General features: G+C 39.5%; 1 protein-coding gene across 19 annotated transcripts in view; it reads right to left on the bottom strand.

Moving 5' to 3' along the window:
- The window catches only part of atp2b2 (ATPase plasma membrane Ca2+ transporting 2), a 127,722-nt gene that overhangs the window by 32,768 nt on the left and 67,814 nt on the right, over window positions 1–27,140 (bottom strand). For 12 of the 19 annotated variants that reach the window (XM_061043171.1, XM_061043168.1, XM_061043165.1 and 9 more), the window contains 7 exons: window positions 12,932–13,132; window positions 9,572–9,829; window positions 8,674–8,799; window positions 6,192–6,317; window positions 5,715–5,747; window positions 3,094–3,186; window positions 577–618 (listed from right to left, as the gene is read on the bottom strand). In XM_061043171.1, coding sequence (XP_060899154.1) covers window positions 577–618; window positions 3,094–3,186; window positions 5,715–5,747; window positions 6,192–6,317; window positions 8,674–8,799; window positions 9,572–9,829; window positions 12,932–13,132 — 879 coding nt within the window. The remainder of the gene's footprint in view (window positions 1–576; window positions 619–3,093; window positions 3,187–5,714; window positions 5,748–6,191; window positions 6,318–8,673; window positions 8,800–9,571; window positions 9,830–12,931; window positions 13,133–27,140) is intronic. The other 7 variants (XM_061043172.1, XM_061043178.1, XM_061043179.1 and 4 more) reach the window with 5 other exon arrangements.

The following is a 27,140-nucleotide window of genomic DNA, read 5'->3' on the forward strand; positions in this document are numbered from 1 at the left end:
AAAATACATTTGGTATCGTTCTCAGTGAGGCAGATACAGTAGGGGACAGGTTTTGGTTGTCTCATACAGAGCACGACAAGCTAACAACACAACAAGAACAACGACACAACAACAGACCAGGGACAACACGTGGGTGGAAGACAGAGTGAAGAGGAGTGATTTTCTACCCTAATATGACTGAAGGTGAAACCTGGGTCAAACACTAAAGATTCCTCGGGATAATCTTGGTTAGAGGCAGATGTGGTCAAAGGTCCCTTTGAATCTAAATGAGAATTGTACAGCAAAGGGAAGTGTTCAAGGTTCAAGGGTTTTTTATTAGTACCTAAAAAGGTACATTTGTTGTGCAAAAGTGGGAGATTCCAGTGATACAGTGTGACAGTTTGAACAAAATCATTTTGGCAGAATTAAACAAAGCAATGGAGGACTTTCCATCAGCATTTGACCCAGAGCTTACACCACACAGCACAGAAAGGAAACAGAAGAAGAAGAGGGAGAGATCAGACAGAGGTGGAGAGAGAGAGAGAGAGAGAGAGAGAGAGAGAGAGAGAGAGAGAGTGAGAGATATAGTTTGGTTACCTTTAATCTGGTTGCTCTCCATATTGCCATCTTGCATTTTACCTATGATGGAGACATACAAGACAATAACAACAACAAAAATAACCGAGGCAGACACGTAAACAATCACCACAAAGACCACACACGCAGTGAGAACCAAAAGCCACACACAGAGAGACAGGAAAATGACTTTAATACAACGCCTGTGTGACAGTCACATAGAAAGGCTCGTGATATGTAAGTGATGTATGCAACAACGAGCTACAGCCGCTGGCCAGGGGTACATGAAAGTCAATTTAATGGAGAGTTAACGCTGAGCACAGACGGACCTTTGGGAGCACATTTTCTTAAACTTAATGGGGGGAAAATAAGGTTTAACAGATATTATCTACTTGCACAGTCAGGTTGTTAAAAACACCTAATGGGCCTTTCTGAGACATCATGTGTGTGACATAACATTTTCAAAATGCTCACTTTCTGCTGAATTTTCTGTTTCAAAGTATTGTTCTGAATGACCGCCTCACACATGTTTATCCACACATTTCATCAAGAACTGTACATATGATTTTGTTCAGGTATACATTGAGATATATCGAGACACAGAGCAGATACAGCATTACATTAAAAACTGACAGTGAGGTAAAGTCCACCACAAACACACACAAAAGTATAGCACACACAAAAAAATGGGAGAGCGTGCATAAGAGGATAATTGAGAAAGCACATGCAAGATCACATAGTTAGAGGGAAGCAGATTGGAGAGAACTGTGAACAATACAGAGAGAGCGAGAGAGAGTGTGTGAGAGAGAGAGAGCCTGAAGGAAAGCCTCCCACATGGTGAAGTTACATAAGATCAACTGGAGGAAAAATCGAAATCTAAGTTCAGGGACGGATAATTTGTAATGTTGTTATATTCTGCTTACACAAGTGGTATACTTAAATCAAATGTATGTAACAATCAAACATCATTGTTTTAAAACGACAGAATCAAATGCCTGGTAAAGCTGCTACAGTATGCGCATTCTGTGTACAAACATTAGGTTTCATTTACACAAGTTTCAAGAGTCTTGAGGTTCAACCTGAACATTTGTATGAACTCGATGTTTGCAGAAAACATTGATTATATACCGCATTGTTGATTACATTATCCACCTGGGCTGTAATTATGCAGACACGCACTGTGTGCCTCAGTGGTAAACAGGCTTTAAATAACAGAAAATATATGTCTCAGCCCTTACTCAAATGTCAGAGAGAAAAACTACTTGAGTGGAGCTGGAAGACCAGATTCTCTGAGAATTTTGCGTGATCTATGTGCAGAATAAATGACTCGTTTCACCTCCACTTCCACATTAGCCAGTTCCCTGGAGTCACAACAAAAGCTGAAGAAGACAAATTGCTCTGTTCCAGCCCAGAACGGCACAAGGTCATCATCACAGTGCAAATGGCACGCCCCTCCTGCCTTGAGAACAAACATTTTGTGGCTGCTCTCCAAGGAGACGAAAGATAAGAGAGAACGCCGTGCAGAAATGAGAGAAGTTAATCCTTCGCATCTCATCCAGTTAACACAGAAATGGAGGATTTGTACCCAGAGGGCACCAAACTAAAGTAGGTCCCTACTGTACACTTGTGTTACTACACTTCTTCTACACACAAGAAACAGAAGCAACTGAATGAAATGTCTGCTATTAAGGTGGACAAATCTCTATAAAACAATTTTGTCGAGAGTAGGATAAGAAGATGGAAACCATTCTCATGTTAGTCCAGTTAATATGGAACAACCACCAACAGCCAATTAGCTTAGCTTAGCACAAGACTAAAAACAGAGGACATAGCTAGCCTGGATCGAGCCAAAGGTCACAAAATTCCCTTACCAGAACCTGTACAGAAACGTCCGATCACATCTTGTTTTCTTAGTTTACTGTACACAAAAACCAAGACTTCCCTTCACAATGTTAAAAGACTGCACATCTTTTCCCAACTATCCTTGTCAACAAGCAAGGCAGGCAACTGCTTGGGGCCACAGGCCACTTAGAGGCCCCCCGAGGGCTGACAAACTTTAAACCAAAGCAGCAGCCTAGATATGCAAATTTTGCAATGCCAGTAGTAAACCTCCCTACAGGAGCCCCATCTGAAAGCACTCATTCTCGTTGCCCTGCTGAATTTGGGTTGGAAGGCCCCCCAATTGTTTTTTGCCTAGGGCCCCAACAGGCTCTAGAATCACCACTGATCCTTGAATATACAGCTGAATGTTACATTCAATGAATCGCTGAAGGTCTGTACGGTGTAGAATATACATTGAATGTCTTAAGAGACGATGGAAAGCATCAGGGGAAGAAAAAGATCGATACTAATTCCTACAACTGATGAGGTCATGCTTGGACATAATGGATACAAAAGGGTCTGACAAAATTATAAGAAACAGGAGAGAAGAACAGAAGGTGAGCACCCATGACAGGGGCGATCGGAGAATGAAGAAGAAAGGAGGAGTCAAAGGTCAAGACAGAAAGAGGTCAGAGATCAGAGGTTTTGTCAACCTACCATTAATTAGGGTGGCACTGCCAGGGGCATTAATGCCTGCAGCCCCATCCGTGGCTATAGTTGCGATGGGGTGGATAGGGGGATGGGAGCAGTCTAGCCAGAAACAATGAAGGCCGAACATGAATGAACAAAAACACACACGCGCGCGCCCACGCACAAACACACGCACGTGCACACACAAGACAATGAACAGAAATAACATGGTTATAGCACATTTAAGAGATTCATCATTTATATTGTGTATCTGTATAATTAACTCTAAGTTTTGAGGTAAGGCTGGATACAAAATGTGTAGTGTACCTTTTCTTTTAAATCTTTATAATGACACTTGATTGATTTACTAAATGTGACGTTAATTAAATACACAAGTTCAACATTGGACAGACATGAAACACAAATCTGATCAGAACATATATATATATATATATATATATATAAATAAATATAACAAAAAGTCAAACCAGAGCTACAAAAAGAGAAGAATGTAGGTTTATTTTAATAAATATGTGTTACAATTGACTTAAAACACCTTAGTGTTAGTACTGAACCATGTTGATTTAAACTGTTTGTAATGTATTGTCATTTTAGCTCCTGTGTACAAACTATTTTATTTGAACCATGTTATTCATGTAATATCTTTTAGCATCACAAAAAAAAAAATAATAATAAAAGTCTAAAGGGGTTGCTGAAAGAAACTGAAATTAAACTCTCCTGCAGTAAAAAACAAAGTCTTGAGCAGCCCACATATTAGTCAGGGAAACACACATGTATCAACCAGTTAAATAAGCTTCAACGACCTTTGTCAGAATTTTCGCCCCAGCCTCACCTGCCAATTATGTCATGATTATACAAATTCAATTAATGGTCAAAACCTGTTTCCTTTGTTCATTTGGGTGTTTGTGTCTTGAATCACGTTTTAATTTAAACAAGAGGATTTGAGCCGTTTGAAACATATATCCTTTTATCCTAATAATAAGAAAATGCTTTCTTGATCCATACAGTATGTGCACTGTAGCTGTTTCAGTTAAAGTTGTGTTGATGAGTGTATGTAGAGTACGATTTTTCAATGTGAATGTGTCAGTTTTGACCAAATCTGCAACTTTGATTGAAGGATGTGTCGGGTGGGTTCTGAAGGTTGTCTTAACTTTAAAGGTTTCAGTGAATCACAGCTCATTGTGAATTGAAATAGTTCACTGTAGGGCCCAGATCATTTGTTACACAGTAGTGTTCGATGCTGGTTGTTTAGACACTGGCTTTCTATTATCCTTGTTTAATCAATCTGATAACATTAATTAAACCTGATAAATGAATGCATGTTTTTACTGTGGAACGGCCAGTTCCAAAGAAATTGTGAAGTACGACCGCAATCAAGTCACAACAACAACACGTTTAGTGTTTGTTATTGTTACGGCGTGTCCTAACAGCATGCAAGTGTTATATATCGCGTCACATAGCGCATGATCGTACGCTCACTGTCCACACTGCATCCGTTTAAAAATGTAATCCTCTGCTCTGTGAATTTCAATTTCCCCTCGCAAACAATATGACATCTTATGCTTTTGTATTTAAGGTTGGAAAACGGAAGTGTGGTGCTTTGTATAGAGGAGCTGTTGACTCAAATCCCAACACTCAGAGGCTTGTCAATAAACGGCTAGCGATGAGCTGAAAAAAAGTTTTTCTCCGGTGTTGTTGACACAAGTCAAAGCTCAACATTTCAGTCACGGGCGTGGATATTATTAATGCACTACTGTCTCCACCTTGTTCAACAAGCTAACAAGCCCTGCTGAGTGAGAAAAGCGAATGTCAGTGTCTTGTAGAGCCCCCTCTTTCCTCGTTCTTCATCCGTCTACGCGAGCAACGGAGAGGAAAATAGAAACGGGGCAGCGGTGTAAAAACAGCGCGGAGTTTGACGCTGACGCTCACTAGCGTCGCGTGCTGTTAGGAAAGGCTGTTACTGTTCAGATCAGAGGCAGAATGTATATTCTGCAGTGGGATGACAGACTTTACTGTGTCCTTGTATAGAACGTGACACTTCTGACACAGTGCTGAAGTAAATTGTTTTTAAACACACAGCACGCTAGTCATGCAAGTAACTGTCTGAGGAGGCACTTGAAATGCAGGCAAGAAATCCTTACTGATGTTAGGATATGTTTTTGTGCACGTGTGAGATCTTATACCATCTACTTTACTCTGTACTGCTGGTACATGTGCTGTACACCTGTACGGCTGTTGCTCTCATGTCATTGTTCTGTCGGACAGAAATGAGATGAGTCTGACAGGCTTTTTTTTATTTTTTATTCATGGCATTCAATAGGTCTATGAAACAGGACCCATGTTGAATGCTTGCTAGTTAGTTTGATGAGTGCAGTGCCTGTTATAAGGGAAGAGGATTATGCTGAGTGAAATGTATCATCTGTCAACACTTAAAAAGATGCAGTATCAATGATGAGGCGTCTCTTTTTAAGTGAGAATTTAAACTGGGATGAGGAGGGGGGGGGGGGGTGCTTGGATGCATACAATGGGTGAAGAGTAAAGTCTGAGTTTGATCGGGGATCATTAAGAGTGAAAGGTCAAAAGGATCAAGTACCACTCCCAGGGGTCAGAGAAAGGTGATACTATACCTGTGTTCTGGTGTCCATCTTCCACTGCCCCTCCTTTAAGTAGAATTTGGAAGGATAAGAGAGTAAGGATAAAATGCACCAGAACCCACAGAACCTGGATACTGCAGCTCACAAGTGTACCACCAGTACTCATTTAATACAGCATCAATACACATTCAGCAAAGACCACTGGGCATAGAGGCAAACTATCAGGTACAGCACTACAAAAACCTACATAAGTTAAACAGGTGCACATTAGTGAGTGTATTTTCAAAAACCCTTCTGTTAACGAGAACATTTAAAAACACTGATATTATGCAACAGGCGTACACAGACTTTCAGGACATAAAGTAATGAAATGAAAAAAAAGCTTTTTCAAGGGTACGTTGCTGAGCAACACTGAGAAAAAAAAAGACACATTACCTCTGCTCTGCTGAAGCAACAGCAGACAGTACGTTATGAGGCAGGTTTATAAGAGACAACTTTAAGAGAACTTACCTTTCTTTTCTTTCTTCTCCTCTTCCACGTCGCCTGCCCCAAGCAGGGTGAAGATGATTCCAGTCTGAGAGTTGACACCAACAGCAGAGACCACCATGCGCCCTGACCCCTCCATCACATGAGTCCCTGGAGACATGGCAGAAGATTGTTATTATTAGTGCAGATAAGCCCCTCATTACAGTTCAGTTCACATTTTACCCATGAATAATTGAGGTTCATGAAGCAAACTGTTGGTAAGCAATTGTATAAACTAATCAGAACTAATCCTCCATGTGCATTAAGTTGAAATCACACACAAAGGTAAAGGTTTATTTCCCTATTTGGGCAATTTCTCCATTGTTTTATTGTCTGGTGTGTTCTGATTTCATAATGCAATATAAATCTAACAGACTCCTCTGAGGGACTGACGTAGTTTATCAAGGACATTCAGTTAATTTATCAGACGCTTTGGTCCTTTGTGGTTCTATGTTTAGCAACATTGACCTAAAACTGGGAATCATTGAAAGCGCTTAGATTCGTCCATTTAACCTTACAGAGGGAATACCAAAAGCCTTAAGTTTGAAATGTATTCTCCATGTTTGACTATATAAGCTCCAATGTTTAGCATTGGTTTAATATGTAGCTGAAATGTCTGCGCCTTTACTCCACTTTTTTTTCTTTTTTTTTTTACACTTTTCTGTGTATGTATATATTAACTTCACACATGAAGAACATTATTAACCTTTGGGAGAGCAAGTCGATGTGGATGAATATGAGGCTAATTAAAGAAGGCGGCAAAAAGGCACACAGCTAATTATCCACAGGAAAAAAAAAAACACCAAGATGTGAGAGGAGATTAACCCACTTTTCTGTTATCAGTGGTATGTTTCATTTTGAAGAATCTTAGAGCGGCAAATTCTTTTGTCTCAGCTGCGGAAAAAAGTAAACCAATGAAGGAAGCCGGATTAAAAAACGTCCAGATTGTCACAGGGGTGTCAAATTGTGACCCCAACTAAGCATTTGCATAGTCTGATCTGATTGGTTAGATTTTGCAAATCGATGACTGATTGTTTTTTTTTTTTCTCTCTCATTGATTCACATTCTCATTTGCAACATAAGAGACAAACCACCTAATTCAACTATTTGACTTCTGGACTTGTAATAACAATTGATTCTATGATGAACTTGATTCAGAACTTGATTCATCCTTTTTCTCGCTCATTAGGCCTGCATCATGGTGACCTTTTAACAATATTTGACATGCCCATTCACAACACAGAAGCCACACATGGTGGGCCGTCTGTGGATTCAACCACCACAGCAGCCACGACCTACTCATCTGTCAGACCACCGACAAATAAACAATTTTTTAGTGTCTTTTGACTCACCAGTTGAAGATTTACTGTACTCTCCCGATTATAATATTCCAACAAAAAAGGTCTTGCTACATCAGAAAGGATCCCCACGTGAAACCCAGTGAAAGATTGAATCCAAACACATTACATCCATAAAGATCCACATATTTCTTCACATTTCCTTCCTCTGATCCCGATATCTCACTGTATTTTCTGTAATTATTAATTACTTATGAATACACATTTCCGATCGCATTAATCAAAATGGTGGCATTTGTACTAAGAGAAGCTATGAGTCATGATTTACTGTATATGGAAAAAACTGACACATCTATGTCAAAATAGACCTTGTGCACCCCTATATAAGTGGAATGATCTTTGTTCTATAAGCAGGTGTTTGACTGTGAGATTGGCAGTCGACTGAGGCTCTTTCTAATGAATCGTTGTATATTGGACTATTTGGGATCACCCCTAATTCAGATAAGGATTAACCTGTCCAAGGTAAAGTCATAACGGTGACCTATAATTCATTTGTTTTTATAAACAACAGAATATCTAGAAGGCTATAGGCACACAAAAAATAAGCTAAGACCTGTAAGTAATGTCAGAGAAATAAAGGCAAATATAAACGCCTAGCATTTCTCTGAAGTGTTTATGCTGACCTTCAACATCATAGATTTAGATCTGAAGTGATTATTTAAAGATACGATTATTTTGTAGTATTTTATCCTTTCCATTTCTTTCAGTGATTTGAAGTCACTGGCTTGAAGTAAAAAGGTTGTGACATAAGGATTGTAGGTGTAACCATCTTACACACTATATGTTCTATAGTAGAGTTCTGGTTCAGGATGACAAACAGCACTTTGAGTGGAAAATACTTGAAAAATGTAAATGAGGGCTTGATTTAGTGATTTCAAAATGCTTTCCTTTTTATAAAGATGCAAACAACACTGTTCAAGAAACATATATCAACACACATAATACAGTACAATGGTATGTGAGGTTACTCAACTGTACAAGGTTGAACGTTGACATGTTTGTAAATGTTTAGTCCCAATGCCCAAATTCTCCTTGGCACCAAAACGTTAAATATGAATAAACATCATTGAGACACGCATTTCACAACTATCCATGAGCTGGAAACATACCTGACAACAGCATGGGGTCCTTGTCTGCACACTTCCTGACGTGGTCTGACTCTCCAGTCAAGGAGGACTCATCAATCTTCAGGTCATTGCCCTGGATCAATACACCATCAGCAGGAAGCAGATCACCTGCAACAATGTGCAACATGTTCATTTTCATTTTTTTTTTTTAAAAGTGACAAGTGACGTAACAGTTCAGATAACTTCAAAGATTCATTAGTTTCACATGGACAGGATACTTTTTGACCAACTGAACAAGACGGCCTGGGGAGAGGCCGTGCGTCTGCTCTCCATGTACGAGTCAGTCTGCTGCTGATTCATTTCTCACCATTAACGTACGGTATCTTAAATACATTTAATTGCTTAAGGTGGACTTCGTAACTTTAATCCCTCCCTGGAAATGAGCTCCAAGTCTATTTTGAGCTACTGAAGCATGAAAATTATTTTACACAGAACAATGGACAGGCCAATTAAGTCAGTCAGTGGGCACGTCAGCCGCATCAAACTAATCACAAAATGTGTCAGAAAGTTTCAATCTAGGCCAAGGCTGCATTTAGAAAAGAGATGATGTAAGTTTCTTGGCAAGAAAAGGATAGACACTTTTAATTTAGTCAAGTATCATCTATGTTAATATGTTTGTAAGCATGTTAGAATGACCTTGCGCTATGATTTGCTAATATTTTCATGTGTGTTTTGGTATCCATGTGTCAGAGGGTCAGAGGAAGGTGAGAGGTTGTGACGGTTAAAGACATGATTAAGGCATCTGTATGTCTAAGTTTTTTTTTTATTGTTTTGAAAAAATTTACTTAACTATGAATTGGCATTACAAAGAAATTGACTCTTGTTTTAAATGATAAATTGAATAAATCCTTACAAACACATCTGCACTCTTCACACCTACCGTATTTGATCTGTGCGATATCCCCCACCACTATATCAGCCACTGGCAGCTGTATGACCTGGCTACCGCGGACCACCTGGAATTTCTGCTCCTGCTCAATGCGGCTCTGCAGCCCACGGAACTGCTTCTCCTTCGACCAATCGTTGAAGGCCGTCACCAGCACCACACACACCACCGACAACAGGATAGCTGCACCCTCGATCCAGCCGGCATCTGCCTCGCCCTCATCCTCTACCCCACCTGCTGCTGCGCCACAGGCTGCAGTGAAGAAGAGGGCAATTGTAGTGATGTACATTTTCAAGTACACTTGGTTTTCATATAGACAGAAATGTTTTGACAAAACACATGGATAGCAAGTTTTATGCAGATTTTTTTTATGCGTATTACTTAAGTGGAATATGAACCCTTTCATAATAAAAGAGACACAGAGAGATAAAATAAAGCTCACACTGCACAGTTAAAAGGCTGCAAAAAGCTGACACTGTGTATCTGTGTACATACTGTATATGTGTATAAAGATAGAAAGACAGACAGACAGACAGAGAGAGAGTAAAACGTGTATAAGTGCAGTTTCTCTTCTCTTTTCTGTGCAATATTAAAGGATACCCTGAAACAAAATTTACTCTGAAATGACCTTCAGAGAATTCACCTCGTCTCTTCATTCATTTGCTCCACTTCAAATGAATGCCCAGCAGTCAGCTGGCGGTGTGCACTCACAGACTGGGATATATTTTGGAATGAAACGAGGCTTATTCCCAGTCCTCCTTGTGCTGCTTCATGTAATACTCTGGGAGCCATTGTGCCCGACACTCCTGGCAAGCTGACTTCAAAAGCCCTCAGTGGGGTGATTTGCTTTGGACTATAAAACACTAGCGGCTCACAAGGGAACTAGTGCCGACCCCAAATTATACACAATAGATATGCAGTGTCTGCTTTAACCAAGAACTGGACTCCAGGAGCACTTGGGACTTTCTGGTACACTGCAGAGGGTTTACAATCAATATGATGTTCATTTAGTGGTTCCATACAGTAAGAGACTATACAGTCTTTGATCTGACATACTACCAGTACCAAACAACATATACGCGACTCATTATACAGGTAGTGACCACATTCAAGTCTACACTCAAACACAATCATGAATGTGATGTAATAAACTCAATATCTCGATTTAGGAGTGAGTCTGGGTTCTTCATCCCCCTCTAAATAAATGGTTGAAGAGATATGTTTCTTCAGATAACTTATTATGTTTTTTCTGTTAATAAGAGTTCCCGGTTTTGACGTGTGACAGCACAGCATCTGGGGATTCACAGGTAATCTACCTTCCAGAATTATGCAGCAGTATAGTAAGAGCTGCATTGAGCTTGTTTGGTTGAAGAAGTTCTAAAAAATATGTCGTAAACCACGTATTTATTTTACTTAAAAGAACAAAATGAGGAGCAATGCAACAGTGCAAGAGTGAAAACTGTTTGGTACGATGAGTCCAGTCGGTCTTGCTGGGTCATGCATGAAGCATAGAGGGTACAGTAAGTAAAGAAGCTGTCCAAGGTTCTGAGTGTAACAGCTCTTTGTATTTAAAATAAAAGTGTTCTTGTCTCTATGACAGACACAATCAGGAAGCTCATGTGTAGCTATCCATGGTGCTGAAGCTACAGCACAGAGTGTCATGACTAACATACGTGAAAAACAATCTTTTAAGACTTGGTTTTAAACGGATACAAAAAAAAGATTTGAGGCATAATATTTCAAATTTCATTTGGAAACCTTTTTAAAGCATGTTGGTTTCCATTTCTACCATTACTATGTTCTTTGTAATGTTTTCTTTTTGTTTCATTGCATGTTGTGTGTTTGATGCAGACACAATACAGAGCCTCCACGTTCGGCTGTGTCCGGGATGTTTCATATGCAAATGAGAAAGAAGTCATCCCACCACTTTCTATTTCTGGACCCTTGAGCTTCTGTTGACCTATTAATAAACTAAACAGTAAAGCAACACTGACAAATGTTGGCTTTGTGAATGTATGTGTGTTGATGGATTGAGTTTGGATTCTGAATAGAAATGTCATATACATACATTCATACATACATACATAAAAGGCACTTAAGAAAACCTTTCATGCACTATAGAATGTGACTGATACAAGAAAAGGAGTATTATAACAAATATGTGTATGATGGCCAACATATTACTGACAAAATTGGATTTTGATCCATATTTTTGTTTTGTGCTTTGAAATGTACACTCCACATAAACACGCATAAAAATAGTTACAAACACACACACGGGTATTTTCTCAATTTAGCCTCAAAGTGTGTATGAATTAAAATCTTAAAGAATTGCTCTGCGTTTCATTTTTCTATCTAAATCCTCTACTATCTTTCTAATATGAGACGAGACTTGCTTAGTGGCACTTTCTTTCTGCCTTAAGTAAAGGGAAGCTTGATTATGTATCTGCAGATGGATGCAGTATATTATCGTAATGATCCCTTTTGGCTTTTTCTGCCTTACTTGGACTTGATGATGCAGAGAACTCAGTCCTAAAAGTGATACAGTTATAAAAAAAAAAAAAGTGCCGGCTATAACTGACTGTCAAATCCCAATTCACCAATAGTTTTATAACCTCACTACTTGGCTGACTGATCGTTTATTTGCCTTTTCATTAATTTGTTCTAACCGACTGAAAAATGTGATAACACAGAAATGATCTGATTAACTACCCATGCAGGTAAGATAAAGTTAACTACTTCTTCCCTCTCTGGTATTTCTGTTAAACCCCTTAAATTGATGACTGGTCCCCTCTGGCAGGATAACTGAATTCCATTACTGAGATAATGCTAGGCGCAATGACTGATGTTGCTGACTCAGCACCTTGTTATGGTCTCTCTCTCTCTCTCTTCATTTCCTGTTTCACGGCTCACAGGGCTGATGTATGGCGCTGGGAGCTCAAGGTTATTTCTCTACTCAACACTTCATTAACCTTCCCCGTGCCTTTTATACACACATTTAGCACGTTGATAACTCGCACACACACTCAAGCACAAACACACACAAGCACATACAATTACACCTATGGTTGATGAGTCATTTGATCTCTTGAGGCAGGTCACAAATAAAGTGTGACCTGCCTCAACAATTAAAAAAATGTGTGCACACTTGTAGGTGTAAGGGTGTCAGCATGAGCCTGTAATGTCAGAGGAAGTGATGTCAGTAGGTCGATGCAATCATAGCCTTTCGCTGTCCTCAGCAGAGATGCCAGAGATAACTGCCCTGGTGTGTATGTGTGTGCCTCAAGAACTCAATATGCGGGATGAGGAAGCATTTTCAAAAGACGTGATGTCACAAAAAGCAGCTTCACTCACACTCTCCGCCACTCTCTCCAGGAGGGTGGTAGAAGGAGAGGCCCAGGGAGATCAGGGCAGCGAGCTCCAGGATGATGAGGGTGACGTCTTGCAGGGCTTCCCATACCAGCTGCAGGAAGGTTTTTGGCTTCTTTGGAGGTATCAGGTTTTTACCATATATTTCTTTTCTCTTGTCCAGGTCAGGTAGGGCACCTGCGAGACCTGATGAAGGAAAACATAGAAAAAGGTTAATCTCCACTATATCTCTCTACAAGGCTCAACCGCAGTACGAAATGGTAATAATCTTCTGATATTTCACATTTCATCCAAGTTAATCTTCATTTTTTTATTCCCACACACAAAAACTTGTGCAGCTGCCACCTGCAGTCTTTTACACTTAGAAAATAAGTATATTGTTAAAAGCACTGAAATCAATACTTTTTCTTACTTGCTTCTTTCTTCCTCACTCTCAAACCACACCAAGTATCTCTAATTACCAGTTTTAGTCATGGCAGGCCACGGCACTGCATTCCTTATATAATTCTGTTCAAGAGATGAGGGCCCTGTGCTTTGACCTCATCCGCCTCCTCATCCGCCATGAACTACTGTACACAAATATCTCTGGCTCTGAAGAACTTCATACTGGCTCCAGGCACAATTTACTTTTAGAATACAGTCCAGAAAATTATTTTCATGCAGAAGCTTGTATAGTGTTGCAACGAGAGTTTCACACTTTCACAAAAGCAACAGTTGAAATTCATTATTTATGCAGAAATACACAAGAGTGACTCTTCGTGTCAGATTTTGCCTTTTTGTTTCTTTTCCATTTCAAGATGCTTCATGTTCCGTTTCTTATGGAGGATTTATCATTTCTGAACTTTGAATATTATGTGTTGAATATTGAAATAATAAACGGTTGAGTCTGCGCCTGCGGATGATTGTTGAGTTCAGGTCACACAATGTTGAAGAGACAAGAAAAACCTTCATAAAAAAAGTTCCCCAATACAAAGAACTCCTTTTTCCTTCAATGTCTGACTCCTACTGAAGTCAGCTCCAAAAAAAAAGCAATTGCAGCACTAACTGTAATAATCCATCTGACTATGTCATTCTTGTGTGACTAGCCCACTCACTAGCTTTAGCTTGTTGAAGACAGACTCTATTAGGACCTAAGGTCGTAATTTAAAATCAAGCAGGGCTTAATACAGAATTAGGTCACCTAATATTCCTTATATTTCTTTTGTTTAAAGCATTCGAGTTGTTGGAGGATTTCAAGAAAGGTTCCACCATTATAACAAAGGTACTTTCAAAATAAATCACCCATTCCATGGTTTAAATCCACCTCAAATAATAATTGATCTCTATAATAATCTGAATAACTGAATTATAATTTAATGTTTAAAATCTCACAAAAATATAATAACCTTTTCTCCAGAGACTAAGATAACATATTTCATTTGCTTATTTAACGTTAACCGGGAAACAAAACATTAGTAATAATATCAAATCAAGGAAAGCAGAGGATTCTAACAACAGAGTAAATATAATCTGCAATTGTATGGCAACTTTGAAATAAAGTAATGTATCGCCTGATTCTGAGAACTGTTTAATTTCACATCAGTTGAATTATAACAATAATTTATGACTCAAGGGTCATGTCTAAATGGTTTTTATGTTAATCTTCAAACAAGATCAAATGACATCCACATTTGGCAGAATTGCATTGTGGTCCATCCTTTCATCTCTAATATAAGATTTCCTTATCATTCTCCCATTATGAGCTGTTACGTTGAGTACAACATTCCCACAGTATAGTGGATAATAAATACATTGTATCCGTTATAGATAAAGCTGACATTCAGAGAACTAACAACCATTTACAGTAGATGTGTGCTCTGTTTAAACAACTCAAACTAATAAAAATAGATTTTCATCAAGCCACATTATTGATTTCTGGTTGGTTCCAGTAGACTAAGGGCATACACAAGCACAGTGTGTATGCACTATCTCTCTCTCTCTCTGTCTCTCTCGCTCACAACTGCAGACATTACCACAGCATTATGTCATGCATGGTGCGTCACTGGGTCTCCCAGGAGTGGCCCTGGATTACACCTGAAAACATTGCTGCTGCATGACACCGTATCAAATGGGAATGCATATAACAGTGAGATGACTTATTATCATCTGAGGAAAATATCTGATGATCTGCATTCAGCTGATGTAGCCGAAAGAGGAACAAAGAGAATGAAAGTGTGTGGAAACCAAACGCTTCATTACTACAAAAAACGAGAGAATATACGAAGAGGAATCTGTTTTTTTAAGTCTTGTAAAAAAAAAAAAAAAAAAAAAAATGGAGCAACATAGAGGAGGAAGACGAGGACAGAAGGAGGGCAGGCTGAAAAGAGAACAATTCCCAGCTCATACGTAGGAGAATGCCCTGGTTAGAAATAGATCAGGCTATAAATAGCCTCATTATCCATTCTCTTTTAATTGTCTCTGTGAGAGGACCAAGCATGCTCTCCCATTGATCTCCACAGCACACCGCATCACATCACACACGAGCATGTCTGCGTGTGTGACTGCGTTTGTGGGTGTGGATATGTGTGTGCGCATGGCTCTGTAAATCGTGACCGCCTGCACGTGCTGAGAGTGTTTGTAATAAGGGTGGCCAAGCATGCCTGCGGTTGCTTGCAGTTATCACACGGTAAACCTAGAGCGCTTATAATCACGCATTAGCCAGCTCAAGTTTGTGAGATACACAGACACACACACGGACACACACACATGGACAAACACACTACGACACACATTGTTGTTGTTTTAAACATAACCACATTTAGCTTATGTAGAGCCCCCTCCATCTTTAAAGGTAGATCACGTGGACATTACACATGACATTTAACTACATTTTCTGTCAACATTTTATCCAGTGAATATTTAAAAACAACAACAAATACATATACTTGTCCTCCGACTCCACATTTCTGTCACCTGCAAAGACACAGGGGAGCTGCTTACTTTAAGCTTTTGTCGGCCGTGTAATGAGCATAGATATGAGATTGTGCATCAGTTCAGCATGTCACTTAACCTTTCTGAAAATGTGATCAGTGTTCTCCTTAAACGCTCTTGAGATGTGAGCAATGCAAGTGATCAATCTCCCAAATCATTACATTCTTATTTCTTCCTGGAAAATCCACGGCCACATTCTCGTTCCTTCCTGGAGTGCTGATTGCAATGCTGCTCAAGATTGTCTTGCCAGATTATGAAATATTGTAGGCTAAATACTGCCAGCCCACCTAAATGCTCTGGCAGTGGATTTTGAGGAGGCAGTGAGAGGGCAGAGAAACTGTGGCGATATACAGATGAGTCACAGCAATCTCGCAGAGGATTAAGGACGATTGCAGAGAAGTAAGTGTGCTGGAGCTTATTACCAGGTAGCGAAGCCAGGACACATGTAATGTACATGTAACATCTAATAGTACAAGAAAAAAAGATGGAACTCCTTGTACTCTTGTTCATTCTTCTCTTGGTTCAAAAGCTCATTGTAATAGTTGTAATAAAAGTCCAAACTTTAAAAGCCTTGTAGAAAGGAAATTGGAGCCTACCTATAAATAATGAAAAATTAGATGAGAGATGTTGCATTATCATCAGCGTTAAATTGCAGTTCCCTTTTAAGACGGTCAGCCGATGGACTTAAAACAAACTGTGCGCATCCTGCTGACTCAGCACATAAAGTAAAATCCATCCACTGTGCCAGGAATGCACCCCGGGTTTTAATCTTATTTATGAATTTGGTTGCATGCCATCACACTACTCTCCCATATTTTCAGCCACTTTCCATTGAATACTAGCTAATGAAGCAGCCATGCTAAATAATAAATAACATGTGGCTGCATTTGATTGTATGCATTAAATGACAACAGGTACACATGTTGTGCAGCACGAGCTAAGCATGAACTTCTCTGAGTTAAGAGGAAGGTTAACCAGATATGGTACACCTGCTTCTGTAATAAAACAGAAAAATGCTTCTTAATGAGCCTCTGTGTTGTTAAAACATCTAAGAGAGCTGACCATGCAGTTTGGCTAAAGCACAATACTTTAGCATGATATAAAGGGACTTTATTATTAAAAATGGAATGATTAGCTATTATCTGTAAATAAAGGTTTGTTGTTCTATTGATTAATGTACAAAAAAAGAAGCAACATTTATTTTGTTGTTTTTTGGGGAGGAAAAACAAAAGCAAAGGTATGTAGTTCGATAAGATGATACGACCTAGGCAGCAGAGTCCGGGCTTTTGAGTAGACGGAGCTCCGCCAACCTTCAGCAAAGTGATCTGACACTACTACCACCCGACATCCCTGATGCTCAGTCACCACAATGGGGCCGTGTCCTACCCTCATTCATGCATGGTCTGCTTCTACCTCAAACTTAGTGAGTGTGGACAACAGGAACTCTAGGAATACATCTTAAGGCCCTGACACACCAAGCAGACAGCAAAGAACTAGTGTGGACGAAGGACGCCTGTGGCGTCGCCTCATGTTGCCGTTTGTCTTGACTACAGCCGACGGCCAACCACCTCGTACGTTCTGCGCATGCGTGAGAGGAAATAACTCTCCATGCCAGCAGGTGGCGGTAGTCCGTTGTTATGATACGAGAAGACAATTTTCACAGCGCTGTCGCGCTCCACTCGTATTATAAATTTAGGTAGCCTACTAACGGAGAATAAAATGTTGAAAATGGCAATGGCTTTGTGGGCCATGGGTCTTTTAGTGCAAAAAGAAAAGAAGAGGCAAAAGTGACAAATAAGGAGAAACCGCACTAAAGGGTGAAAGAAAGGATACTACAGCGGCATGCTCAAGGGGCTTTCCTGAACCTGTGTCGAGAGCTGTAGATAAATGAAACCTCTGAACAGCCAATCAGAGAGATTCCTCTCACCGTTGCTGATTCAACATGTCCAATCGGCCAAAAAATCACCGACGGGAGCTGACAGGTAGCGACGACACACCGCAAAAACTACGGCGACGACCGCTCACCGACGGTTCAAGAACAACGATCTCCTTGGTGTGTCAGGGCCTTTACCCCATCACCCCCTATTCCATTTTCTTAACAATGGGTAGGCTATGGTCTTTTCCCTGCTCTTTTGTAAAGCGTCTCAAGAGAACACTTGTTATGAATTTGGGCTATATCAATAATGATTGATTGATTGATTGATTGATTGATTGATTGATTGATTGATTGATTGATTGATTGATTGATTGATTGAGAAGCAATTGTCAACACTGACAAGCAAAAACATGCTAATATTTTACATTTTCCCACTAAACATATGTAACTAAATTCATTTTAAAAACTTTCTAGATCACAAAAGAAAATTATTTTGATTAACACACCTTCTTCTGATTAATTATCTTAACTCTGTAATTAACATTTAGCAATCTATAAATCAATCCAGGGTGTCTGACTGAAATCTGCCTTGACAAACGGTTGCTACCTAGCATCCTGCACCCAGAGATGAAACATAGAGATAAAAAAAAAGAAAGAAACTTTACACCTTGATTTCAGCATGAGAGGAAATTAGATTTTTTTTCAGTGGGAGCATGATGGCATATTTTAACAGTTGGCCCTTTTTTGTCCGGGGCTAAAAATAGATTGCCATGGAAACACTATGCATCCTACACGTCGAGTGAAAATACCCACGACTCTGAACCTTGGAGAATGTGTGAATATGTAAGTGTTTGTATGTGTGGGTTTGTATGTGTGTTTGGTGTGCAAGAGTATGCTTACTTACTTATGTATGCAGTTAGGACTAAAAAAATAAAAAATAAAAAATGAAATGATGATGACCTCCAAATGTCCTTGAAACCCAGGAATGTGGTAGTGGAGCAGCAAAGAAAAAACAAAACCTTTTATGAAACTGTATATATTTATAAAAATATGTACACAATTTGAGCTGATCAACATTTAAGAGTGTCTCCCCAGTTTTGAGTGGCATCTCCCTCCAGCTTTTGGTTTAATGTCCTCCTTTCTGTCTGAACTTTTTCTCCCCTCCTCACAATACTGCGTTCCACATTGTCCAAAACATGTCACCATGGCAACAGGGTTGTATGACGATGATGATCATCATCATCATCATCATAACGACGCAAAATATTGATGCCTTTTTTCTGCAGCGAATCAATAGCTGCAACATGTATTCTCAGCTTTCACCATTTTGAAAGGAGCGAGGGGGAATGAAGAGGGAAGAGAGAGAGAGAGAGAGAGAGGGTTGAAGTGTGACTCAGAGAGCAAAAGAGAAGCAGAGAGAGAGAGTAGGTTGGATGTAGAGTAACTCTATGAATAATAACCCATCAGCAGCTAAAAGGTGGATAATTATCTTGCTCTTATTAGAAGATGGAGTGATGGAGAAATGTGTCACAGTGTCCTTGAGAATGACCTCCATAATAATGACACCATTTTATGCCGTGAAAAAAAAAGAAGAGGGTTTGTTACTGTGGGAGCAAAGGCAGAATAAAGTAGGAAAGCTTGAAAGGGCAAACAATATAAAGATAATGAACTTTAATACATGAAAGTAAATGACAGAGAGAAGAGAAAGGAGAGGGATGGAGAGAAGTGTGAAAAGATTTTTGATAAAAACCAGCCGGGGGCACACAAAGATGAAAAACATAATAATAACAAGGAAAGGCAAAAAACCTCTGCATGCTTTTAGTTATGTTACAAAGGCATTGAGTTTGAGTATATTACATAGGACAAGGTGGCAGGGACAGTATTACTGACATTCATACTGGGGTTCCAGTATAGGAAGGTACGGAACTGGATGTTTTAACGACAGCCTTCTTCTGGTTTCCTGTGTTTTAGATGGTGACTGTAATTAAATTGATTTTAATTCTGTATTTTGATTTAATATAGTAGTAGTAGTTACATAGTTTACTGACAATGTCTAATATATTAACTTAGAGTCAAGTTGCTATAGTAAAACACTACATAGATACTTTCTGGGATTAGCGGAGGAATAAATAAAAACTAAATTTATAACATAAATTATGAGCATCCAGAAAGCCCAGAAAAAATAATCTGTTGTTCATAAGGACACCTGAGAGACAGATGCAGGTGAAATAAGTCTGTGAAAACCTGATTTGTGTGCAGTCTCGTAAACGGCAAAGTTTAAAAGTTGCTGACTCACGTCTGCTTCCAGCAGAAAGGACACATTGTTGTTCCCTAATTTCCAACATGTTACATATCCTTGTTTTAATTTAATACATTTTAATTTAATACATGCATGATCATATATGTTTATGACTTTTTTAATCACCACAGTGACAAAGAATGGAGGATGGAAATTGAATCAGTCAGTGGATTGGAGGATCTGAACGAGGTAAAGAACATATAATTGGGGAATGTGACTAAATTAAAGAAGTAATTCTTGAGGGGGCGCACCCAGCAGCACAGCAGGCCCACCCACTGCTAAATGGAGACCTAATTAAAGAAAGGAAGTTATTTTTCTCACTTAATTACGGTAGGGCTGGATGTTTTGGGGGAAACATCAGGAAATTGATGATAGTGCAGCATTTAAAACAGCAGGAAAAAGGGTGTCTCATCCTGTCGCATGTTCACACACAGGGTTTTTCCTCTAGTTTGAAGAAGTTTTTGTTTTTATTTGGAGTCGTCGAAGCTCCGAAGGCTGGTCCTCTTCGGGCTAGCTCACAATGTGGAGTTCCGTGCTCTGATTCTCAGCAAGCTCTGCACCCTATCACGCCATGAGAGTGCAAGAGGGCACGGCAGGAGGCAGGCAGGCTCTCTCTGAGAAGACGAGTGGATGTGACACGTTTTCAGTGGAGCCAAACAGGCGAACAGACATACTGTACTACATGTAAACAAACGATGGGGGGAAAATACATTCTCTCATTTCATGAAGAGTCACAAGGTCACTCTCACACATACACGCACAATCGCACACGAAGATCAGTCATTCCCCTGCGGTCGGACTCATCTACAAGCTAATGGACTGGAATGTGACACTGAGCAATTTCTGACGCCATGTCATTGCCAACATGCGTGTGCTGCGTGTGTGTGTGTGTGTGTGTGTGTGTGTGTGTACACGTTTAAATCTGTGACACCACGCTGCATCTTAGTATGCTATGCTTTAGCTTGTGCCAACAAAATGACACGTCAGTCTCATGCTGTAGATGTACAGTAGGGATCGTAAGAGAACCATGAAAAGGGTTCGGTGAGCTCAGAGGAGGTCTGGTCCATGATACTGCTTTTACAGGATATGATTTAAAGGAACACTTCAACATGTTTGGCAAATGAGCCTATTCACTTTTTTTTTTTTTTTTGCTCAGAGTAAAAGATTAAGATTGGTACAACTTTCATCTTCTTTGTACATCAAAGGAGGCACTATGTCTTCACAGGGAGCAGTTACTAGGCAACCAGGGGATATTTAAGGAAGTTGCTGTCTCTGACCAAGAAATTGTCTGGCACACAATCCCCTTATAAACTGCAGATCATATTGTATCATAGTCAGATAGAGCATGTTCATTTGGTGAGGGCTGAGGACTGTAGATGATACAAGATTTTTTTTTTTTTTTTTGCACAGGTGTCCTGATTAACAGCTATTTTATCATTTCAGATGAACAGAATGTGAGCTTTGTTTGAAAAGGTTTTTTTACAGTTTTCAAACAAAAAAAGGTTTTTTACAGTTTTCAAACAACCTAAATTAAGATATAAGTTGCAATGCTGAGAATACAATATACAATTGTGTGTGTGTGTGTGTGTGTGTGTGTGTGTGTGTGTGTGTGTATGTGGGGGCAGCTGTACAAGTGGGTGAGTTTTTCTGTCACGCACTGTGCTCTATGAGTCTGACTCATGCGAGAGTGGAGTGAGAGAACACAGCTCACAGCTCTCTCTCTCTCTCTCTCTCTCTCTCTCTCTCTCTCTCTCTCTTAAAGCACACAAACACACCTGCCACTCCACAGGGTAACCAGTTATTACTTGGTGTTCCTATTTAATAGAATGTATGGGCACAAAAAATGCCAGGGGAAGTCTTGTACAGCGAGAGCTGGATGTAGAGGGTTTTAAACTGAAGGCCTAAAAGATGGAATTATGCATCCCACGTTCATTTCTATTCGCTATTGTGTTCTGACCTAAAGTACACATGCTGCTTTGTTTCTATGGCGACATTTCTTGCAATTTTTTTTCTTCATGTTATTATGTTGTGGGGGAAAAAAAAGCGATTATATAATGTTATGCAAGAAAAAAAAAAAGGCGTCTCATTGATGTGCTTCGTGAGTGTGGCTCATTTTAAATAAGTTCAGCACTCAAAAGGTTTCATTTACACCTCTTAGGAGGATTCTTTTTTTGGAGTCCTGGCAAGTAGCACATCAAGGGCAGCAAAGAAGGGAAGAACAGACACAAACTCACGGTGACTCATGTGGGATAAAGGCTTCAGTGCATATGGTCCTTATCAAAATTCATGAAACAGTTATTATTGTGTTAAGATTCTGTGCATGGGTGAGTGAGGTCCAGTCCCTGGTGCATGTGACCCACATTTTAAAAAATCATGGCTGTACCATTAAGACCAAGCCAAGGCGATGCCTTTTTCTTTTACAACACATGATTTTGCCATGGGAGCGTTGTTTGTGAGGAGACTCTTTGCTTTCAAATAAGCACTGCAAGTGGCAGTAGTCAGAATATGATTCTCTTAAGTGATTTATTAGTAATTGAGTATATATTTTTTTTCTCCACAGACTGAGCCTCGAACCCTTTAATGTTAGCTGCCCAGAACGCCCTTGATGTGGACACGACATTAATGAGACATCTGTTTACAGCCTCCATGTGTGTGACTTTGTGTGAGTGTGTGTTTGTGTGCATGGCAGAGACAAAAAAAGTCAGAGATAGAGATAGAGTGTGGGAGAGCGTGGTTAGAAACAACTGCTCAGAGTTAAGGGCAAAGTGTAATGGGGTCAGTTACCTCATTCCTGTAATTCCAGACTGTTCAAGTGTTCATTCACTGCAACAATGATCCATCCATCCATTCTGCCTTCAATCTATCAGCCATTATTCTACCTTTAATTCAGATGTCCATCTATGCAATTGAAATAGTTGACAAGTAAAGTACTGTACATAAAGTCAGTAAGTGATGCTTTAAAGGGCTAGTCATCCTGAAATGAATTCTTATTAATCTTATAAACACTACAGTAAATCATATAGAGCTGTTCTTCTCCTATAGCTGTAGAAATCCTATTTTCACCAGTTTGTTTCTCACTTTCTCTTTAACACATATCAAATCTGGTGTATAAGATGCACTTCTAACACCTGTTTTAACATCTTAAAAGTGGGATGTGTCCTATATACAGGTGCGACCAATATACCAGTATTAAATTCTGAGACACTGACTTCATGATTGCTAGTGGAGCTGCCCCCCTCACGCATTGCACGCGACTTGACACTTTAGAAAATGTGCCACCATTCATTGTGTATTGTAAGCGGCCGCTTCCCTCTCAAAAGTTGCTCGGATACAAAGAGATGCAGAGCAGGCCGGTGGTGCCAGTTTTTAACGGCTTTTCTCCTTCATTTGGTGGTATTCAGTAATTAAACGTTGGGGAGTGCTGGTTTGATCAATTCAAGACAGTGACCAGCAGGTGGGCAGTGAGACTTGTGGGCAGTGGATCCTTACTTCACAAATATCTCTGTAGACAGAGAGCTTATCTAATGTACCGGTACAGTAGCTAGCAGAGGTGCAAACTCCACATGGTTAAAACAGATGGCACTAAAAGAGCTACACAGAAACGGCACGTTGTGAACTTTGCTGAATGCAATGAAAATCATCAAACAGGAAGATAGTTTTTGTATTTGTCTCGGAGACCAGGTAAACAGACTGTGTCCTATAAACCGGTGCGACTTATATTCTGGATTTTCCGGTACATGCAGCTATTGAGGAAACATACCTGTTCCTGACTCCTCTCATGCATGACTGTTGGTATATTTACAAAGGGACAACTGTATGTATGACTGCAGAAAAACAAGAGCATGTTGAAGTAATATTTAAGATTTGGAGCTACGTGTAATACCTCACTTTAACTTCCTATTAACAAATCAGAATGTAAATTGCTTCACTTTGAATGATTCCTTTAGTTATCTTGGGGGTCAGTAATGTTTTCCTTTCAGAGGCAGAGATTCAGCTGCTGTATTTTCACTTTTGCCCACACATATATTAAACGCACAAAGGCACAGTGGATGAACACTCAAACAAAAATCCGCAACCCTTCATCCCCTGGGAGTGAAAAGGGAGAGCGACCAGGGGCCAAGAGGCTGAAAGGGAGAGTGACAGTGGTCTATCTGCTGTCTCCCATCTGGGCGTCAGTCTCTGGTTTCGCCCCGGGGGCTCAGATAAGCTCCGGACACAATAGGGACAGCTATTAAAATTCAAACTACCAGAGAGAGTCATGAAATAGTCATGGGGGGTAAGGGAAATCTACACACTCAAAAGTGGCCCCTTATTGTCTGTCTGCTTGATAGAGCAGGAAACAAACAGCAAGTTTGGAGCTGACACACCTTTGTAGCCAATTTCAATACAAACTTTAAAAACAATGTGAATTTGAAATGTAATATTATAATTTGTCAACATATATGTACATCAACCAAATATACACTATCAAATACTATAGAATAATATAAAAAAAGACCCTTTAATCATTCAACACTGTTGCTATAGAAGGAAACAAACACTACCACTGAAGGGAGAAAACAGTGGAGTTGAGTATTGATCTCTGCAGCAGCATCTTTTGATTGATCTGTAATGTGAGTCCATATAATGCATCCAAAAATGTTCCATCTGCTGCACGAATGGATGCATCGCCTTTAAAATTCCTGATATGCAACAGATGTACTTATGGTACATGGTATTTAGAACAATTGATATTTCCATACACCACTAATGTAAGGATAGCCTTTAAGTGGTGATGTACTGAACAGAAATAATAAAGCTCTTGTGTCATAGAGTAGAAGATATATCTATGATATAAATAGTAAAGGAGTAGCTGATTAAACTATGAAACGATGGGATGCCATTTTACTTTGTCCAACCAACAGTACACACAATCTTGAAGAATTCTATAGATGATAATATGAAAACTTATTTTTCATATTTTTCAATTTATGGAAAAATTAAGAATTTATCTTTTAAACACGACTTTCATGATTACTCTCAAGATATTCTCTACTATTGGTTTTTTTGTTCATTCAAGTAATTGATTAATGTTTCAATACTACTACAAAGGTTAGAGTAAATTGGTAAATTTGACTACGCAAAAGTATAAAAAGCAGTTAAAACAACCTGTGAAATTGTAAATGCAACTTGGCATAGATGTGTTAGTAAGACACATTTATTAATAGGGGGACGTTTCTTTGCAGAACATATACTTTTTACACATTTTCAACTGAAAATGAACTGTTTCTACGGTGATGCTTCTTCAACCACTGAATGTTTGATCACAGAATTTCCCCTTTAGGATTCACTAACATAAGAAACTGCTTATACATGTGTTTACAATTACATAATTTGCATAACTTTGCCACAAAAGAAGGGGTATATTAGCGCACAATGAAGCTGATTTGACATGATTGCATATTTAGCAGTGTCATATTTTGGTGCTTTAATCTTGCACACTTGGATGAGTGTATCTATCGCTTTAGCTGTGCCTGTTCCTCCCTGAACAGAATTAGTTTGTGCTTCCATCAGAAAAGCTAAACCACAAGTTAGAGTAAGACAGTGTCCATGTTCCTTTTCCTGTTCTCTGTTGCTGCCGGGATGTTATGGATCACTCTCCCCTACAGTTTGTCTAAACTTATCGTTAAAGATAGCTTCTCTGTGCCCTCAAGCAAGGCAGGGCTGAATCTGGTCCAAGACGGTTTATGTGCCCTTGAGTAGGAAATGCTGCCTGTCTGTATTGGCAGCAGAGGTACCACCCTTGTTCTGCCCCACAGCGGGTGAAGAAGAGAGCAGAGAGGTCAACTCCAGAAAAGAGCTGACATGGAGAGAAACAAGACGGTTATAGCGCGGGACTCTGCATATTCAGCTAAAAGCACCGCCACGCCTGTCAACTCACTATACATGCTGTTGGCTCCAGCAGCCAGTTCAGATTCAGGACATTTCAGAGGACAAGAAGTGGATATGAAGGAAGAGATATATGACAGCAACCTAGGACAGGAATATGTCAGTTTCGCTGCATTTTTGAGATGTTCACTTATCTAAGGACAGACTTTCCAGACAGGATGGAACCAGAGTAATGAGGTGCTCCTGCTGCATGATAGTAGAAAACTTGAGTCGACATTTGACACCACTCCCCGAACCAATACATTTATTTTACATCATAAGACTGCCAACAAAAATGACAAAGTACAACAAACAAGGACAGAAAACGTGACTACACTTTGGAAGAATAAAAAAACAACTGATTTAATTTCTACCTTGAATAGCTGTATTTTAAAACTACAAAAGCACTTATTTGAAAGCTAAGGTAGTTTGGGGGAGAATCACCCACTGACAATCACTTCCCTCATGCTTGAAACCCGAAAACCCTAGCGGATTTAACACGCGCCCCATGTTCAGAGGTAATAGCCCTCGTCACAGCGTCTCTGCCGTTTGCTGCATGTCATCCCCCAATCGATCCTCCCAACATTCCCTGTCTCTTTTCAGCTGTCCAAGCCAATAATTTAATAAAAAGAAAAAGAAAAAAAAGAGTACATGCAAAACCTATCTAAAAAAAAACTCTGAACTCACACAACATGCAGTAAAGTGATTATTTCCAAAATTCAGATTTAATTCTAATTTAGTTCTTAGTTTATTTTCACTTCTATTAAAGATAAGTACAATTTGCATCAACAATCTTGTATTTTTTGTTACATATCAATGCTTATTTGTATTAAATTCAGGAAGGTTGACTTAGAATTTTTTTATTTTTAGAATTGGGTTGCTTTAAGCTGTTTCAAATCTGCTCAAATAGATACTTTTTTTTCCTTTTTTTTTTTTACATTATCCAGTAATCCAGTATATCATATACCAAGCAGGACATTATAGTCTAATGTACACTCACACAGGCAGACATACTGTACACTGTTGTGAGTCAGCACCAGGCTCTATGGGAGCAGGCCAGTGAAGTCTGGTTTTTGGCATCAGTCCCCTTAATTCAGTCAGGCATCTCTTGGGACAGCTGACTTCATTGCCGGCCATGTACA

The sequence above is a fragment of the Labrus mixtus genome, chromosome 7 (genome assembly GCF_963584025.1).
Source record: "Labrus mixtus chromosome 7, fLabMix1.1, whole genome shotgun sequence".
Classification (NCBI taxonomy): Eukaryota; Metazoa; Chordata; class Actinopteri; order Labriformes; family Labridae; genus Labrus; species Labrus mixtus.